Source organism: Anguilla anguilla, chromosome 1 (genome assembly GCF_013347855.1).
Source record: "Anguilla anguilla isolate fAngAng1 chromosome 1, fAngAng1.pri, whole genome shotgun sequence".
Lineage (NCBI taxonomy): Eukaryota > Metazoa > Chordata > Actinopteri > Anguilliformes > Anguillidae > Anguilla > Anguilla anguilla.
In genome coordinates, this window is record NC_049201.1 from 76,453,125 (window position 1) to 76,473,599 (window position 20,475).

At 47.7% G+C, this 20,475-nt stretch overlaps 1 protein-coding gene across 3 annotated transcripts in view; it reads left to right on the plus strand.

Annotated features, from left to right (window-relative positions):
- Positions 1-12,954: 12,954 nt before the first annotated feature.
- si:ch1073-358c10.1 (peptide methionine sulfoxide reductase MsrA 1) overlaps positions 12,955-20,475 on the plus strand; it is a 32,355-nt gene continuing 24,834 nt past the window's right edge. Inside the window, exon 1 of one of the 3 annotated variants that reach the window (XM_035390763.1) lies at positions 12,955-13,185. In XM_035390763.1, coding sequence (XP_035246654.1) covers positions 13,011-13,185 — 175 coding nt within the window. In that variant the 5' untranslated portion in view covers positions 12,955-13,010. Of the gene's footprint in view, positions 13,186-19,046; positions 19,124-20,475 lie in introns of those variants that run through there. The other 2 variants (XM_035390793.1, XM_035390774.1) reach the window with 2 other exon arrangements.

Genomic DNA, 20,475 nt, shown 5'->3' on the forward strand with positions numbered 1-20,475 from the left:
CTCTTCTGTCTCGGGGCCGGGTGTTGTTTCGTCTAAGCGCGTTCAGAGGAAAAGCCGCTCTTGATCTCACCGTCGATGTGTCTGATTTGTTTGTTTGACACCCTGAGAAAGACAGTCGTCGGGGGGGGGAGACGGCGAACGATGGTTTTTTTTTTTTTTTTCCTTTGAGGGACGATGGGTGAAAGAAGGAGGGAAATCTGAGGATCCCCTCCCTACCTCTGAGCCAAAAAAAAAAAACCAAACAAACAAACAGAAAAACAAGAAAAATGAAAATAAAAAGCAAAGGCAAACAAAGCCAGGGAAGTAATGCTTTTCTCGCAAAAAAAAAATATAAATAAATAAATAAATAAATAAATAAAACTGCACAGATGTTGTTTGCAATTCATTTGGAGTAGAGGAAGGATTTATTTATAACATTCATTACAACGGATGGGTTATGAAAACAAAATCTGGTGAGGTGGGGGTACGCGTGTGTGGGAGTGCGTGTGTGTGTGTGTGTTGGATGAGGGGGTGGTGTCTATTGTTTAATTCCGGGGTGGGGGGTTGGGGGGGGGTGGGGGGGGTGGCTGTTCTCAGTCCCAATGAAGGGTGAAGATTATGGAATATGGAATATGGATAGGGGGATATCGGGATAACGTAGTTGCAGGGTATGGATGGTGAAGGAGCTTTTTGTCACCCCAGTATCTGCTTGCTTTAGCCGAGACCCCAATTCCGTGCCACCATTTTGTCACTCTGGAAAAGAGGTCTTGGCAGGACAGGTTCTCTCAGTTGATGTGCATTATAGTTTAATATAGAACAAAAAAAAAAAACCCTCCAGTGCTACTTCTCTGTATCTTCACTGACCCATTTTTTTCTTCTTAAAAAAAATTCGCTGCGTGACCTACTTTTTGTTTTAAAGGCTTTTTTAAAAAATCGTGTTAACTGTAATTCGCTGGGTTTTTCCTGCATGGTTTCACAGCTAAGGAGGTGTGGACTGAGGAACCACTTAAACTGCAACGATCAGCTCATTTTAACCCCTGTGTTTGGGTTTCTCTACCTGGTGGCAGCTATGATTGTGTGTGTCTGTCTGCGTGCGCGCGCGTGTGTGTGTGTGTGTGTGTGTGTGTGCGCGCGCGCATGCGCATGCAATACACTCATAGTGTCTATGCGCGTGTGTGCATTTGTGCATGCTTGAGTGTGTGCTTTTTGTGTCTGTGTCCACACACATTTGCAGGCATGTGTGCATGCATGCATTCCTAAGTGTGTGTGTGTGTGTGTGCAAGTGTGCATGTGAGAGAGAGAGAGAGAGTGAGAGAGAGAGAGAGAGAGAGAACGAGAGTGAGTGAGAGAAAGAGGGGAAAGAAGGTATATTTTAAACATAGTGCGCATCTAAAATGCGTACTTCAAGTATTGTCAGAAATAGAGTGCACCAAAAACGTGAATTTTAAAAATTATTATTAAATACATGGGAAATAAAAGCGAGTAAAAATAAGAACATTTCATATGCAGCTTAGCGCATATTCACATGCTTTTTTGATAAAAATGTACCTGTGCACACGACCGATCAGGTGTAAGATTCAGAGCTTTGAATTATTATTATTGCTTTTTTATTACCAGAAGTACATGATGTCACGTGGTGTCATAGCTGTGTGTACGGAGGGGAACAGCGTGGCTCTGTGCCAATGAGATATGGACACTGTTAAACAGGAGAGCTGGGGACAGGGTTAAACGTCACACAGCTGTGGTGTACAAATGCGCGAGCAAAACGCAGGTGTTCTGTTGAAATGTAAACTCGGCTAAACAATTTTCGCAGATATCAGTGAACACAGGTGAACGACGGCTGTGCGTCGCGCTGTGATAAAATGCTGTGATGAGACGTGGTCGCAGGTGAACACTGCAGTGCTGGAACTGAGCACAGTGGTGCAGCACAGTGTTGAACAGCAGTTCCGACGGTGTGCTGTTAAATACAGACGTCTGCTCTGTGGAAGCAGTTGCGTGCTGCACGAACAGGAGCACGGGGTAGCTAAATTAGACTGTGCCGTTCTGTACAGTGGAACTTAAAATATATATATATATATATATATATATTTTATTACAATTAAAATGCATGGTAAATAAATAGGGCGTTTCAGGATTAATAAGTAATGCCTAATACTCAAGATAATTATAATAACAATATGTCACTGTGGTAGTGTTAAACTGCGACTATAGGCAGGTCAATTTTGCAACATTCTGCTGCAGTGTTAATTTTAATAAAAAATACATTTTGCAAAATGCAATGGGCCGTAATCACACAACTTCAGGAATAATGCGATAATGTTTCCATCAGATGCTGGATTCAGAGTTCGACGAAGTAGGCTAAATAAAAAATGTAAAAAATATAATTCCCGAGAGATTTAATCCAGATCCTGCAGGTCGTGTAGCTGTCCCTTCCGTGTCCTCGTGACGGTGATAAACACAGCTCCGGGTGGCCTCGCTGGCTGCGGTGTATTAAAAAAAAGAAGAAAAAAAGACTCATGTGAAACAATTATTAGACTTTTCATCCCCTGAGTGTCGCGACATGTCCTGTTATCACTGTAAACTAATTAGCCTACTAAATGCTTCTTTGAGCAAACAGAATAATAGGCTCGGCGTGTTTTGTGGGTAATGCCATGTTAAGGCCTTGTAAATATTTACAAAGCGGAAAGTTGTTTACACGTCGGTTTATAAGGAGTAGTCTCGTAGCCGGTCAAAGGTAAGGGAAAATGGTATAGCCTACTGTAACTGGCATTTAAATATCAGCAGTTAAATATATTAGTTGTACTCATCTGTGTTGTGTGTTTTCTCTACATTTATTCATCAATGTAATTTACTTTATTTTGGAGCTGTGTTTTCTTTGCCTCCACTTCGTATCACCGTCAGAAAATGGCCATTCCGGGAGCCCCGCGTCTGGCGATCTCTTCTGATATTTGTCAAGATCTCTACTCTGGGGAAAAGCCGTCCGTCAAACCGCGGCTCGCTTCCTCCCGGCTTGAACGCGGGCGAGCCGCGAGTGCCCTCGCGCCCGCTGTCACTGTCTCTTCGCGGCACAGTTCGCCGCCACGAGCCGCGCATGGCCGCCCACCCGCACACTGCAGAAAGTTAATTCAGTGCGACCACTACGGATTCTGCTACATATTCCGAAATGTGTTCTTACCGCTCCTAATAGTGGTCACGATTACTACTATCACTATGGCTGCAACTAATTGTGCAATTTATTCTAAAACTTACTACCACTAATAATTAAGCAATTTATTATTACATTTATTGCCACTAGGATGACTCTTTATACAATGAAATAGGCCTATGGAATTTATTTTTTATAATTGCATCCAGTACTTCTAGTGGTTATAGTAGTTGGAGGCAGAGTAATGATATTAATGAATTTAAATTTCAAATGGTTGGTTGCTTTCACCTTATGTACAATCTAAGATGAAATGTAACTTTTGTGTTATGTCAGTGTGTGTGTGTGTGCGTGTGTGTATGTGCATATGTATGTGTGTTTGTTTGTGCGTGCGCATGTGTGTGTGTGTGTGTATGTCTGTGTGGAAGAGTGTGTGTGTGTGCGTGTGCATGCATGTGTGTGCGTGCGTGCGTGTGTGTAAGAGTGTATGTGTGTGCATGTGCATGTGTGTGTATGTCTGTGTGTAAGAGCGTATGTGTGTGTGTGCGGTGAGCGTGTGTGTGTGTATGTGTGTGCATGTGCGTGTGTTTAAGAGTATGTGAGTGTATGTATGTGTGTAAGCGTGTGTGCGTGCGTGTGTGCGCATGTGTGTGTGCGTGTGTGTGTATGTGTGCGTGCGTGTGTGCGCATGTGTGTGTGTGCATGTGTGTGTGTGCGTGTGTGGGCATGTGCGTGTGTGTGTGTGTGTGTGTGTGCGTGCGTGCATGAGTGTGTGTGTGTGCGTGTGTGCGTGCATGTGTGCGTGCATGAGTGTGTGTGCGTGTGTGTGTGTGTGTGCGTGCATGCATGAGTGTGTGTGTGAGTGTGTGTGCGTGTGTGCGTGCGTGTGTGTGTGTGCATGCGTGCATGAGTGTGTGTGTGTGTGTGTGCGTGCGTGCATGAGTGTGTGTGTGTGTGTGTGTGTGCGTGCATGCATGAGTGTGTGCAGTGCTGCAGTGCAGTCAGACTGTGGGTGCACATTTCTAGGGTGTGGGGGACGAACCTGACCTTGATTGATTGAAATCAGAATCCACATGACAGCAATTAATTTTCAGGAATTAACCATCTCTTCTTGTACAAGTACCCCCCCCCCCAATTCCCACCCGATACCCCCCTTCCACCCCCACCCATCCCTCCTTTTTTAAAACAATGGCAGATGAAGACCCAATCAATATGTGCAATTCATTTCTGTGCATCTGGCCCATCCCCCGATCCCCCCAGCGTACACACACACACGCACACACACATACACACATACAGGCACACCAACGCGCTCACGCACACACATACATACATGCACGCACACACATACGCGCACACAAACACGCTCACACACACGCATGCACGCACACACACACATACATGCGTGCACACACGCGCGCGCACAAACGCGCTCACACACACATACATGCACGCACAGAAACGCGCTCACGCACTCACATACGTGCACACACACACGGGCACACTCACAGACACACACATGCACGCACACAAGCGCACACACACACATACATGCACACGCTCACCACACACACACACACAAACGCACGCACACACACACACACACATGCTCACCACACACACACACACAAACGCACACACACACACACACACACTTTTCACCGCATCTGTCATCCTGGCCTGACACGGGCCCGGGACTCTTGTCAGGAGGCCGGTAGCCCGCACAGAGGACATGTCACATGCACCCCGGTCGGGGGTTGCTCCGGCGAAAAGCCTCCGTCAAATTAAATGGACTAAATTGTGAGTGTGCTCTCCGCGCGAGCACGGAAACGCTTTGTGTGTGTGTGTGTGTGTGTGCGTGAAGCCGTCAGGCGGCTTTACAAAGCGCCTCGTTACCCGTGCAGCTGGATGAAAATGTAGTCCACGGTGCGTAATGCACGTACGGCATAAAAACGTTATGCGGGACTACAGCACCCAGCTACTCAGATTCAAAACCGTCCCAAGTCGTCGTGCGGCGTCCGCCGTGTCTGCATCACCCTTGGGGACGACTGCCGATCAAAATGGGCGTGGGCTAAATCTGGCACAACGCGTCAAATGCTAACGTTTTTGTCAAACACTGTACGTGTGCGCGTGGTCCCTGACAAACAAACGTGATAAAAATGAAAGAAAAAGCGAAGGCTTAGGAATTCGTACGTTGTCCTGATGTGCAGTAAACGCATCGTAAAAGACAATTCGCTCATTCCTAAGATTACTTTTGGCTGGGTGATTACAAAAAAAGACAAAAAAAAAAACAGTCCTTTTCTTCAACGATCCATGTGGGATGATATGCTTCAGGGTTTTTTTTTTTTGTTTGTTTGTTTTTTTTTTGGTTTCTGGTCTTAGAAAACAAAGCACTCAAAATCTTCTTCTCAGGCTTTCTGATCAAAGGGATTTCTGCTCTTGGGGCTAAATTTATTTCCGGGTCACAGTGTTAGAGACAAAATGGGGGGGGGGGGGGTGGGGGGTTGGCAGAGAAATGAAAAAGGGGGAAAAAAAGGACTGTTTTTTTGTGTCACTGATTTCTTCTTCTGGGCTTTTTGCATTATGCTTTTGCATTATGGGACACGTCACCCTCAGCCTTCTCCGTCTCTGCAGGAGGGCCCACAGGCAATCAGGCTTAGTGCACAGAGGTGGGGGGGGGGCTTGGGGGGGGGTCAGAGGGAGACGCCATGACCCTCCTACCCATAAATAGCCCATAAATGACATATATATCCACTGTCAGCTCCCTCCCTTCCCCCTCCCCTTTCCTCCCATCTTTTTAAGGGGTGGGGGGGGGGGGGATTAGCCCAAATCCCAGCAGCATCGCAAGTACGTTTAGGTAAAGGAACCTCCAAATGGAGGGATGTGGAGAGAGAGGGAGAGACAAAGAGAGAGTGAGTGTATGTGTGCCATATTGTCATTGGGGGGTTAAGGGGGGGGGGGGCAGGTTTTGGCAGCAGGGGCAGGTTGTTACTGTACTATGAGACAATAACAAAGGGGCAAAGAATAATGATGCTTGCGGTCATGGTGGTGGTTGGGTGGGGTGGAGGGTGGGGGGGTGGGGGGGTGGGTTGGGGGGGATTGCGGGACAGGAAGTGGTGCGTGCCCCCGGAATGTTCCGGATTAAAAGCGCAGGGTAATCTCCGGCACGTATGTAGGGCAAGGAAGGCTTAGCCGGGGGCCGATCTGAGCGTGTGCAGAACGACGGCCGCCAAAGGAGCAGGTGAGCCGGGGCGAGGATTAAGCGTGTGGGGGGGGGGGGGGGGGTGTGGGGTGTGGGGGGGATGAGCCGGATGAGGAAAATGGGGGGGGGGGGGGGGTGGGGGTATTACACTGAATGGGCAGTGTCCATTACCTCAGCAAAACGTTTAGTGTAAAGCAGGCCTGCCCAACCCTGCTCCTGGAGATCTACCGTCCTTTAGGTGGTCATTTCAACCCTAATGCGGTACGCCTGACGCTGCTAATTAGCACCTGAACAAATGGTAAATGGACTGCATTTATATAGCGCTTTTATCCAAAGCGCTTTACAATTGATGCGTCTCAATCACCAGAGCAGTTAGGGGTTAGGTGTCTTGCTCAGGGACACTTCGACACGCCCAGGGCGGGGTCTGAACTGGCAACACTCCGACTGCCAGACAATCGGTCTTACCTCCTGAGCTATGTCGCCCCATACCTGGAGAAAACCCACTCGGACGCGGGGAGAACGTACTGTACAAACTCCACACGGAACGGACGCTGCTATTCACCGCACCTCCATGCCAGCCCAATAAAAACACCCAGCTGTGCAAATGGACTGAATGCAAAGAACGTGTGCAACTGTGTGAACAAGACCACCTTCTAAATGTCTGAAATGCGAATGTAAAATGTTACTCGGTAACTCCGTGGGAGAATGTTTGACAGAGCGCTTGTCTGCCCCACTGAACTCTATTAAGAGTCGATTTAACATTGGCAATTTTTGCTTTGAACTTCGAACATGCACAAGGAGATGGGGGGAATGAACGCGGGTGACAAATATTTAGTTCGGAAAAAAACATCCCGATCGGTAACCAGGGGCAACGGCCTGTCTGGGGGCTGCCTCTCCAGGTAAAGGGTAGCACAATGGGTAAGGAACTGGGCTTGTAACCGAAAGGTCGCAGGTTCGATTCCCGGGTAAGGACACTGCCGTTGTACCCTTCTGCAAGGTACTTAACCGAAATTGCTTCAGTGTATATCCAGCTGTATAAATGGGTACAATGTAAAAATGCTATGTAAAAAGTTGTGTAAGTCGCTCTGGATAAGAGCGTCTGCTAAATGCCTGTAATGTAATGAATGAGAGGCATCAACTGTAAAGCGCTTTGGATAAAAGCGCTATATAAATGCAGTCCGTAGATGCTTCACGAACAGGAGTTTGAGCCTCCCGCGACGGGCGGGAGGGCTTGCCTTGCCATTGGCTGGTGGTGACGTCGCTGCGTTCCGTAGATATGCGCTTCGTAAGCTTGACAGGTTTGCCTGCTCACACGTTCACAGGCGAAAGTTTTCGTGAGACGGGGCGAAGAGGTTTCTGAAAGAAGACCTCCCACCTGACTCAAGACTCAGACTGCACTCTCAACAGACACACCACTGGGTACCCTGTTCCTGCTGATTGGCTGATGCTAAGTAGTTGTGCGGTTGGGTAGTGCATGGATGGGAGATCCCCTGGGAAAGCAAAGTTGCTGCTGTAAGTGGTTTTCGTGGTAGACCTGTAGGGGGAGATCTTCCTTCTAGCCAAATAAACCCCAATTGCCGTAGTGCAGCACATTCCCTGTGATGTGTAAGATAACCATTTGGCCCTTTGTTTCCTTGATATAAGTATTCACTGTCTCCGTCATTTGTTGGTTCTTTTTGTTTATCTGTACTTGGGTAACAGACCCACTAGTTCCTTGGCTACATTAAACTACCCATTTTGAAACGAAGACGTGCCTGCATTTATTTTTCTACTTACAAAAGTACGGCGGAATAAATTGAACTCTTAAAAATTCCACAATTATGATTATTATTATTGTAAATGACACTGAATGGTCAAATTTACTGTATTTAAGAGTATTAACTGTAATTACTGGCTACTGAGTTGCATTACTTCTACAGTTATACAGGTTATGACTGTAATTTAGAAAAATAATAATTATTATTATTAACAACCATAAATGGAAACTCTCTCCTGCCCCCCTCTTCTCTCTCTCTCTCTCTCTCTCTCTGCTGTAATACTGTTCATTTTCCTGTCTTTTTGCAGGGGTCATGGTGTGAGCTGGACTGCCTTTGTTCCACAGGCCAGGTACAAAAGCCAGTGACTCAGCTGTGTGAGTGTGTGTGTGTGTGTGTGTGTGTGTGTGTGTGTGCTAGAGAGTGAGAGAGAGAGAGAGAAAGCAACAACCCATAACCATGCAAATTCCAAAAATTCTTATCTCTTAGGAGGAGAGCTAATTGTTTCCACACACGCACAAAATGTTAAATAAATAAATAAATAAATAAAAATAAATAAATAAATGCACAATTGCTAATTGTTTGCGGAATGTCCCAAGTGGCCAACTGCAAGGCCTGCATTTTTAAAGTCATGTTTTTTTAAATAACAATACCAGTCCTTCGGTCCAATAGTCAGCAGGTCTTCACTCGGGCTCACCCCCCCCCCCCCCCCCCCCCCCCCCCCAACATGTCTGTCATACAGAAACACATAGCCTACTCACGCATGCACATGATGGGTCAACCAAGTAAGCTAACATGGAACCTCGTACCAGCACAGAAACAGAAAATAAGACCAATATTCTTCCATGACAATGTAGAAAAATTACAACCTAATGCTCAAAATCTTTTAAAGTTTTGTCCTGCATACCTTCTATAGGGCGCATAGGTATGTTCTTCAAGCTTATTACAAAAATGTGCATCTTACACCGACAAACATGTTCCATTCTGGAAGCTTCCACAAGCCTGTACTGAATTGCAATCTGTCTTAGCTGTGTCCCAAACTATCCTTTGTACCAGCAATGGCCAAAGTGAACTTGGTAAACTACGCTTGTGAGGTTAATATATATATATATATATATATTTATATATATTTAACCTATGTATTCCTCATTGGAGTCTGCATAAAGGCACAAAATTCAGTCAGAAATGCTCCATCCTGTATAACAAAGGCCCTATTGAGGACAATGTAAAACACAGCCTGTCTGATGCAAAATTATTAGTCCACCATCAGCAATTTGCATCATAATAACGCCTTCTAAAGCCGATAATCACCCTTAGAAAAAAAAAAGCAAAAGAAAAAAAATCAAAATGGGTTCGCTTGGAAAATTTTTCAGGCCCCAGCGAAGGGGGAAAAGGCAATTAAACTGACAAGCGGCCGGGCAAGCGTTTCACCACAGTTTAAATTTATACGTTCAATTACGGGGGGGGGGGGGGGGGGGGGGTGGGGGCGGAAGCGCGAGGATGCCGGAGCAGGTCAAATCGAGCCGTTGCCGAGCCTCGGGCCAGACCGCCCCGCGCGCACAACAGCACCGTTCGTTAACACCGCGGCCCAGTTTCTCTGAGACATTTTCATGATCGTCAGTTGTCTACGATCATGAAAATGCACTTCTTGTACGTCGCTTTGGATAAAAGCGTCTGCCAAATGAATGTAATGTAATGTAATGTAATGTAAGACTCTGGGCATAGCAGCGCAGCCAGTCTAGTGACGGCAGTTGCCGGTATTAAGAGGTTGCGTGAATTCCTACAGTAGCCTAGTCGCGATAAAACAAATCGAATGACGAATCGGAAGAAGAAAAAAAAATACAGACAAATAAATGAGCACATAAACGGATAAAGGAAAACATGGCTCCCGTTAATCTTCTTGGCTGAACACCACCCTCCCCTTTTCTTCTTCTTCTTCTTCTCGTTAGAGCGCTTATATCACGCAGCATAAAAAGGTCTGTGAGGCGCGCGGCTCCGGGAGACGAACGCTGCTCTATTTTTGCCTACTTACACTCTCGTGGCCTTGGTAATTACCGCACATTTGCATTGCAAAGTCCCTCGAGCTGCCCTCAGCATCACCGCAGGTGATTGAGCTTCCGAGAGAGAGTGTGTGTAATGGGGAGAGAGAATGAGAGAAAACAGGGAGGGAGCTACAGAAATGGAGGTATAGATGGCGTGAGAGATTGAGAGAGTGGTAGAAGTAAAGATAGGATGAGAGGACAGGAGTCAGTGTTCAGCTTTCACAGCCTCTGCCAGGCTGATCAATCCTGCAGTTTAAAAAAAAAATCATTATCATTTTATCATTGTCACTTTGTTATTCGTCAAGATTTTATATACAGGAAATCACATCATCCCAGGCACAGCAATGTGCTCCTCTCTCATACACACACACCCACACACATGCCCACACACACACACTTACACACATGCCCACATACACACACATACTCACTCATACTCACATACTCTCATACTCTCTCTCTCACACACACACACACACATGCCCACATACAGACCGACGCATTCACTCACACATACACACACACTCTCTCTCTCTCACACACTCACACACACAAGCCCACATGCACACACTTACACATGCACACACACTCTCTCTCTCTCTTTCTCTCGCATACTTTACTGTTCAAACAAACACTCAGACACAGACACACACAGACTGTAGCGATGCTAATATTGTTGTTATAATGCTATGTCCTCCAACCTGACCCTTTTCAGCAGATAATCTTTGGCAGAGTGAGTAACTCATAAACATTCCACGGTTTTTGTTTCAACATCATAATAACTCAAGAAATAGCACTTAAACAGCAACAGGAAAATAAAACACAGCAAGAACTTAGTGCATTCTGTTGTCTTTACCATCCCATTCAAATTCATTTTATTTCTCCTAAATGAACTGACAGCTTGTCTGGGGGTGATTTTTTTTTAACATGGCAGCTCCGCGCCTCGGTGCGGTCCAGGGCGTTCCTGTTTGTACCGCGATGACATCATCGATTCGGGCTTTCCCTTTCTTCGGTGCCCCTGCCGACCTGTGAGGTCAGAGGCCTGACCCGCCGGCGTGTGATGTCATCAGCCCTGAGACTGCTGCCATGGCAACCGGAGAGACCTCTATCGCCAGTCAGGAGTCAAGTAAGTTCCTCGCTGTTCAGTCAACTCTGAGTGAGTGTACGTTTTGCTCTCCCAGGGTTCGTTCAACGCCATTTTGGCCTTAAACTCTAAACTCTTTTGGTGTTTAATTCAGGTTTTTTTTTTCCGCATGCAAAAATGGGCGCTTGGATGATGATTTGTTTTAGGCGGTTTTTCCTAGCAAAAAAAAAAGAAAAAAAAGAGGTTTGGCTGAGGTCTATGGCAATGAGACGAGATTGCAGATACAATCAGGCATTCCAAATGGGCAAATAAAATAAAAATGGCGGGTTGGCCCCTGAAGTGCTTTGTAAAAAAAATAAAAAGAGGAAACATTGACAAAGAGATGCTACTCCCGGTGGGTGGGTGGGGGGGGGGGCTGTGAAGAGAAACTTTCCCCCGTAAAAGGTGGGGGTTGCGTTTCCCTTCACCCCCCCCCCCCCCCATTTATAGCTTTATTATACAGTTTAGAGATTTCCCCCCTCTGAGACCCCATCAGTCAGTAGTACTCCAGCGACAATCCCCCTGTCCCCTAACCCCAAAATGCGAGGGGAACACCATTGACCCATCACACAAACAAAAAACAAACAAAAAAACTGTTAAGGGGTTTTTCTCATCCAAAAAGACAATAGCAATATAATGTAGTGTGCTCTCATAACCTGCCTTGTAGCCTCAAGCTTTCAGGTTTGTTTCCCAGGTGGATTACTGCAATCAAAACCTTTGAGCAATGTACCTGAATTGCTCCAGCATCCAGCCACGTAAATGGACGCTATATAAATGGATGTTAACGTCACTTATCTCCCTGGATAAAGAGTGGATATAAACGCATGTAATGTAAACGCACGTAACATTTGGGAATTTTCTCATTCGGGTGCTCACCCAGGGAGAAAGAGAAAGAGAGAGATGGGATGATGCCAAGGGGGGCCCTGTCTCAAAGGGGCCCTCAAAAATTTGCGTGGTCCCCAATGTGAGACACATTCGTGGGACCCAAAATCCCTTGTGGTGCGTTGCCACAGGAATATGAAAAAGCCCAAAATTACTTTGCAAAGCAGAACGGGGGTAGCAGACTGGCACTACAGTGGGAAGGAATAATATGTCCGCTCCCATCCGAAAATACATACAGTGACGAAATACATTTGATTTAATCACAAGAAAAGCACCAGTGTATTAATTTGTGTGTGCATTGGTAGGATTTGGGATGGAATTGCTGCTCCAGAGAATGTTGTTATTTCTTGATGGATTTGGATGAGCCGGCAAGGAACACTTAAATACGAAAGTATAAATATTCGCAGTTTTAGCCAGACACGTCGACTGTTTCCTATTAATAGCCTACCACTGAACATTTGCGAAATCAAAAAACCCAACCGTAAGAAGTGTGGGCGGGTAAGGGCATTTTGTTTCATTATTTTACGGCCTACTTGCTTCCCATCACTGACATATCTGCCTCGAGGCGCACTGAAGCGACCTTTGCTGAGCTCACAGCGCTAGCCAGACGAGGGGGTAGGGAGAGGCGGATAGGGGTTTTTTTTTTTTTTTTTTTAAAATAATTTACATTCTGAATGGCACCCTTAATGTGGATATTCATTTTAATTTAATTTCTTTAACGCACACAGCGTACTCAAGGCTTTTACGCCGAAGTCATATTAACCCCTGGCCGGTTAATATTCAGTCGTCAACGTCTCTGCGCGAGATGAATATTCATGCGGGCGGCGATTCGCTGACGACACACTCCTCCCCCCAGTTCGGAGCGCCGGCGCCGCGAGCGTCCGCGATGGAGCCTGTTCAGCCGCAACCATGCTTGTTTTTATCCGCGCACATTCGTGTTTTGGTAGCGGTTTGGGTGGTCATTTCATTGTCTCTGGTCAGCAGTGGCATGGCGAGCAAGACTGAATTACCCACCGAAGACCGGGCACTGAAAGGCAGGGAAGAAAAAGTTGTCGTTGCAGGTAAATCACGTCTCAATCATGTCCTAACGGTCACGTCCGGAGCCCTTCGCGCTTCAGCACACATCTGGGACAAAACATAATTTTTGATTTACCAGCAGGTTTCAAAGTGTGTGAGATTTAGGTTGGCTACAGTAGTTCGCCAACTCTGAACCGGATATGCTAGCATGCTACGTACCTAGCTAACAGGACTAGCTCTCTCTCTCTCTCTCTCATTGGATAAATATTGTGAAACGTGTCGAAATCACCCCAGTTTTACAAATGCATAATACACGTATTTATAAAACATTTACTCGTAACGTTATTTCAGTGTACCTGGACTATTATACTGCAAACACAGCTTGTACAACATTTGGCTTTTTTTTTTTAAACAAAAAAAATTCTGTGAGTAGTTTAATATAGGCATCTCCATTTCATTTGGAAGACGGCCAATATCATGACTGGATATTTCAGGGGTATAGGTGTAGTCTCGAGTAAATTGAACTTTCAAAACTATTTTTTTTTTTTTTTTTTTTTTTTTTTTTTTGGCTACATCACAGCTTGAGTTGTGGCTGCTCTTTGGTTTGAACCCAAGAGCCCTAGCTTCACTCTGGGTTATGACCCTTATGGATTATGTAAATGGTAAATGGTAAATGGACTGCATTTATATAGCACTTTTATCCAAAGCGCTTTACAATTGATGCCAAAATGAAGTTCATATAAATCACCACCAATTGCCCCCTGAAGTACTTCTTTTTCTATTGTACTATTAGATTATTTAGGACAGTAAACTTTGTTCCTCTAACAGGGCGGTGGATTAAGCTTGCGCCACACCCGTCCAGTGCGGGACTTCTTGAGTAGGTGGGGCGTTGTGCGCAACGTTTTAGAACATTACGTCTTCCGAACAGGAAGTTAGCTCTGAACATTACATTACCGGCGTTTAGCAGACGCTCTTATCCAGCGCGACTTACACAACTTTTACATAGCATTTTACATTGTATCCACTTATACAGCTGGATATACACTGAAGCAATTCCGGGCCAGGTAGTGCTTTTGTTTTGCACGTCACATGAATTTTCTGTCAATATGAATAAATGAAATTCATCAATCGTTGCCTTTATATAGCACTTTTCCGAACGCTCAGAGTGCTTTGCAGTGATGAGTGGGATCTCCCCTCACCCACCGCCAATGTGTAGCACCCATCTGGATGATGCACGGCAGCCATTTTGCGCCAGAATGCTCACCACACAACAGTACCTTGCTCAATGGTACAACGGCAGTGTCCTTACCCGGGAATCGAACCTGCGACCTTTTGGTTACAAGCCCAGTTCCTTACCCACTGTGCTACACTCCAGTCTGAATGGTTTGTCAGGTTTTTTTTTTTTTGGAGATATGGAACTCTCTATGGATCTTGTGGCGTTTTGTGGGGATGGAACCTTTTTGTCTCGCTATTTTTGTGTTGTTGGGGTCATAATATTGGGGTAATAATATATGAATTAACAAGTTAAAGTACATAATCGGCCACCATTAAAGGCTGCAGCATTTATATTTGTTCTGTTGCCTTCTCAGTCCACACTGGCTGCCCACGACCAGCCATTCAGTTCAGTCCTGCTTTTCAATGTTTCAGTGAGATTTCGGTGCTTTCCAATAAGCCCGTTGTGTGTTGGTGCCTTTTACGGTTGCTTCTTGTCTTAGGTACAGAGCATGATTGTCTCAGGCGTGACTCTGTTTGACGCCAAAGTCTCTGTGGAAACAAAGCGCCCCCCCCCCCCCCACACACACCCCCCCTCTCCCTCAGCCCCTCTGCATTTGATGGCCCAGGTAGTGCTTTTGTTTTGCACGTCAAATGAAATTTCTGTCAATTTCTCTTCAACTATGTCAATATGAATGAATGAAATTCATCAATCGTTGCCTCTATATAGCACTTTTCCGAACGCTCAGAGTGCTTTGCAGTGATGAGTGGGAACTCGGCCAATGTGTAGCACCCATCTGGATGATGCACGGCAGCCATTTTGCGCCAGAACGCTCACCACACTTTAGCACCAAACAGTGTCTCTCTATAATGCTCTTTGTTCATTTCTCTTTACAAAAAATCTTTCTTATCAATCTCTTTCTCTCTGTCTCTACCTCCAGTCTCAGGAGGGGGGGGGGTCTCTAGAGAGAGGTGGAAAGCGGGACAAGCATTGGGACCTGACACTCCCTGCCCCTGCCCCTCCCCCACCCGCTCCCCCCCTCCCCCAGCTCACTGGCCCTCAGCGGTGAGCTGAATTCTGGGTAATGATGAAAAGCGCAGTACTGCACCGTCGCAGGGTCCATCTGCGCATTACGCGCATGAGCAGCTCCGCCGCCATCCCAGAATCCCTCGCCGTCTGTTGGGGCAGCACGGAGGCACTGCGTGGGGCAAATCTGTCCCGCGCCTGACCTGATGGGGTGGGGGGGGGGGGGGGGGGGTGGTAGGCCACTCTCTTGCATACAGTGGCCTGCTGTTTTCCCCTTGGGCGACACGTCTTTTACTTTTCGATAATACTGCTGTACGGAAGAATGAAGGTGAGCTCCTGACAATCAGCCAGTTAGCTGTAGGTTTGGGGAAGTCTGCTGGCCAATCGGATTCGAGGAGTGGACTCAACGGACAGCTGTGCTGCAAGAGCGCTGTGCTTTCAGTTTGCCCAGGAAACGGAAGGGGAACATGTCCGCTCTTTGCAATATATCGCCATGGAGATCTCAGCCTGAGAACCAGGAAGTGCACCCTTCCCCATAGCTGCTCGGACCTGGGCCAGTGTTTTTGACTCAGAACACGTTCTGGAAAAGGCAGTTCCGCGTTCCAGATTCCAGATTCCAAATTCCACATTCCACATTCCGAATTCTGGGTATAATTGTGAATGAAACATATAGGCTAGCTGTTGTGATAGAAGTTGCAGGAGTACAGTACAGTAAGGGGAACAAAACAGGATTCAAAATAAATCAAAGGAATTCATATAGGATTAAGCAAAGCTAATTAAAAGGCCCTCTATAAAATGTATGTGTTTTTGATATGCAACAGATAAAACAGTGTTTTCTGTCTGTATGTATTGTGAATGTCGTCGCAGGCCTCCTCACCCTGTAGGTTCCTCGGTGGGGTGGGGTAAGGCTGTTGGGTTTCTAGGGTCAGCTTAGAGTCCTGGGTCCTGTTGGGCCAGTGAGGCAATGTCCAGCTGATATGGAGTGTGTTTTTTTTTTACCGGGTGGCGTACCCGGCGCTGCAGCCGAGGCGGAGGCCTGATCGGCCCGGCCCGTTGTCATGGTTACGCGCCGTGGCGTTCCGCTCCTCGGCCCGCCATCTTTCACCCTCGCGCCCGAGTCTCTGCCAGGCGGCGCACATGCGGGCGCGGGCGCGGGTTGCCGCACGCTTGACGTTGGCCTGCCCCAGGGGTTCTTTCCACCCACCCCCTCCCCCCTGCACCACTGGCACGTTACCGCGGCGACTGCGCGGCACGGACCCCAGGCCCTGCCGCCCTGCATCGGAATGAGCCGGAATGCCCTCGGACGGAACGCCGCCATCGCCTTCGCCTGCTGCAACGCTGGGGGATGGGGGGGGGCGGGGGAGGGGTGGGTATGGAGCCCTCTCCATAGCAACCGGAAAGGGTTGCTAGGAAACCGCTTTGGATTGAAAGAACGGTATAAACATACGGTGTGTGTCTCTCTCTCTCTCTCTCTCTCTCTCCCCCTCCCTCTCTCTCTCTTTTTCTGTCTCTCCATCTTCCGCACTCCTCCCCCTCGCACACCCCTTTTCTCCTGGCTGAGCGTGTGAGCCGAGCCAAGCCCAATCCTCGCAGGGGGGTCCTGACACAACCCCGCGTCACCGTTTCGAGCGAGATAGCGAGCGTTCGCGAGAGAGAGAGAGAGAGAGAGAGAGAGAATGAGAATGAGAGAGAGAGAGAGAAAGAGAGAGAGAGAGAGAATGAGAATGAGAGAGAGAGAGAGGTTATTGCAGGTCACTGGAAGAACACACAGAAACTGGGCTTTTTCTGGCTTACTGTTGATTTTATTTTATTTTATCTTTCCAAGTTGTGTTTTCTTTCATGTCCTTTTCAGTGGTTTTAATGGCACTGAATGAAACGGCGAATCGTTTCGAGTAAAGTTTCCGTTGATACCCGCCTTGTGTGCACCAGGCGACCGACTCCTGCGATGGAATGTTTAGAAAAATGAGGAGAATTTCCGCCCCCCCCCATGCGCCACAGGACGAGACGTTGCTTTCTGGACTCTTTGTCCTTTTGCTAGCCGTTTTCGTCGGTCGTCAGCAGGAGACGACGTCGAGTCCAGATCAGTTACGGCCGCGTGTGTCGCAGTTCTGGGCTGTCCTGGACCGCGCGCTGAAACGCAGCCGTGTTTATCTAGAGCGCCGGCGCAGCGAGTTTGATATCGTTATTTGTTTTTTTGGTGAAGTATGGATAAATCTGGAGATTTGGCGAGAGTGCGTACTCAACAGCCCCGCCCCCTTGCGGCATTTCTTGGCTCGGTGGAATGTGGGGGTTGCTATTTGGCGGTTTCTGCGGATCGTGTGCTTTTTGGACCCCATCTACCCTCCTCCCGCCAGAATGCTGCCGGGGTTGGCTTCACCCCCCCAAACCCCCCAGCCCCACAGTCCAGCGCCAAGGCGACAGGAGACATGGCAACAGGTCGTCCCGCGGAAACGTACCAACGGGGCGCGTGTCCTGCCGCAGGCGTTGGCGATCTCGCCTTACCGCCCCGCCGAGACGCGTGCCTCGCAAAGTCCCCCGAAATCAGCCCTCTGAACCCCCCCTCCCGCCCCCCCACCACATCCCACCAGCGCCTTCCTCCCACTCCCATCTCCACTACCACCCCTTCCCTCCCCTCTCTCCCCCCCCGCGCCCCCATAAAAGAAAAACTGCAACCTTCCCAGAATTCCATGCTGCCAGGCAGAGCTAGTGCCCATATAAAGCCTCTCGCCCAAGTGTCTGGAGAGAGAGAGAGAGAGAGAGGGAAGGAGAGAGAGAGGGAGAGACAGAGCCAAGAAGAAGAGAGGGAGGGAAAGAGAGGAGGCAGGGTAGAGCCAGGGAATGTTGCTGCTCTGATTTGGGGGTGTCGGGGGGGGGGGGGGGGAACCCTTTCATCACTGGCTGCGATTTCTCCTGGACCTTTTTTTTTTGCTCTCTCTCTCTCTTTTTTTTTCCCCCCCCCGATCCTTGGCGGAGGGGCGATCGTCTCCGGGCAGCGGGGGCGAAGCAGGGGGTTTTGGGCGAAGGCCAAGCGTCGGGACTGCGGGACGTCCCGAATAAAGGCGGATAAGGGCGGATGCCATGGGATGGGGTGGGGTGGGGGTAAGGGTGGGGGTGAGGGTGGGGGACGAGGGTTTAACAGTGGCGAGATAGCGGATAACTGAGTGAGGTAGCGGATGTTTGGTGCAGGTTGTTTATTTTATTTTATTTTCTTTTTCGGAGGGAGGATTTACGAAAACGTTCCGAAAACGGTCCGAAAAAAAAAATCTCCCGCGAATGCCGCCATCTTGCGCCAGTTACCGTCTTTTCCGTTTTTTTTTTCTTTTTTTTTTTTCTTTTCGGAATGAAAAGACAGAAACAAACGGTGTGGACGGTAGCTGTTTGTCTTCACACCTTTTTTCCGAGTTTTGAAAGAACGGGAAAAGAAAAGATTTTTTTTTTTTTTTCTCGCCAAGTTTTCTTCCGGCTCGTGCGCTCCGCTCCCCCTCCCTCGCTCCCTCGCTCCCTTGCGTTTTTCCTCCGTCTTTCTCGCGTTCGTTCTGTTGCTTTTCTCCCATTATAAAAAAAAAAAAAAAAGTTATTTGTAACCTTGCATTTTTTGGCACGGTGGTGGTTGCTGGGAGGGGGGCAGGGTGGGGGGAAGGGGGGGGGTTGAGGGGGGGTTTTGTTTGTGGCTGTGAACATTTCCAGATTGGCACATGCTGGACCTTGGGCGCAACTCAATGGGAGAGATTCTGGCAGCAGAGGTTGGTGTGAGAGAGAGTGGGGGCGAGAGAGGGGGAAGGGGGGGGGTGATGGGAAGGGGATGGGAGGACTTTGTGGGTTGGGTTGGGCAGAGACAGAGAGAGAGAGAACTTGGCACGCGTCTGTGTGTCGCTTGAGCTTTTGGTGTGTGTCCGTGCGTATTTGGCCTGCTGTGCCATATTTTTTTTTCCTTTGGTTTAGTTATTTATTTATTTATTTGTTCATTTATTTTTTTGGACGAGAAGGGTCCGGTGTTTTTCCGCTGCCTGGACCCGCACCTGTTTAAAAACCAGGAAGAATTTCTCCTCGCTCTTTTTCTTGTGATCTGTCTTTTTTTTTGTGCCAGTACACCTATCTGCACTACCCTGGCATCCTCTCAACTGCCACCGCCGCCGCCTCTTCCTCCTCATCCTCCTTCACCGCTTCTCCATCTTTCTACGTCTTCCATCCAGTCTTTCCTCCTGTGTTTTTTTTTTAATGACCAGACCCACCCAGATTGGCATTAGTCGTTTTTCCTAAGAAGAAGAAGAAGAAGAAATAATAGAAGATGGAGAAATGCCAATAGTTTAAAAAATGTGAAATCAGTGTGTGGGGGGAGACTGGGGGGGGTGGGGGGGGGCGGGGGGGGGGGGGGTGTTTGCGGCCATCTGGCCGGCTTCAGTCTTACGTTTTGGCACCATTTTGAAAAGCGGCGGTGGCACCGGATGCCTTATTTTATTTATTTTTTTGTTTCTTCCCTACCTCAGATGGTATTTCATTATTATTTATTTGCTCGTTTCCGCCTCGTTCTTCAACATCGTCTTCCTCCGACGGTCCTTCTGACTCTCTCTTTTACTTTCAAAAAGGGGTGCTCGTTTTTAGAAGAGGGGAGAGAGAGAGAGGCTGGCTCAGGAGGAGAGGCGGACAGCTCCGTGGAGAAATTTCGATTTTGATATTTTCGCAGGTTTTTGCGTTTTCCGTGCAGGACGTTTTTTTCTTTTTTTTTTTTGTTTTCCGGTTTCCGCGCGAATTCATTCTGCGGTTCTGACGTCGCCACGGTTACGTACGGACGTTAGTCACGGGCGATCTCGCGGCGAACGACTTGTTGGTTCGTTTGTTTCCGACTCTCTGGCTCCTTGTTTCATTGACAGACGCCTGGTGTGTCTGAATTTCAGAAACCCTGGAGTGGGTGGGGTGGGGGGTGGGGGGGGGGGGGGGGGGGGGCACTTTTGGCAGGATGTTTATATCCCAAGAGCTTCACTTACTTTTTTTCCCCCCAGTTTACAGTTTGCTGTCTGCATGGTTCCAAATAGGCTTATTTTGTTCCTTTTATTGATTCTTTTTTTTTTTTTTTTTTTTTAAAGCTGCCTTCATA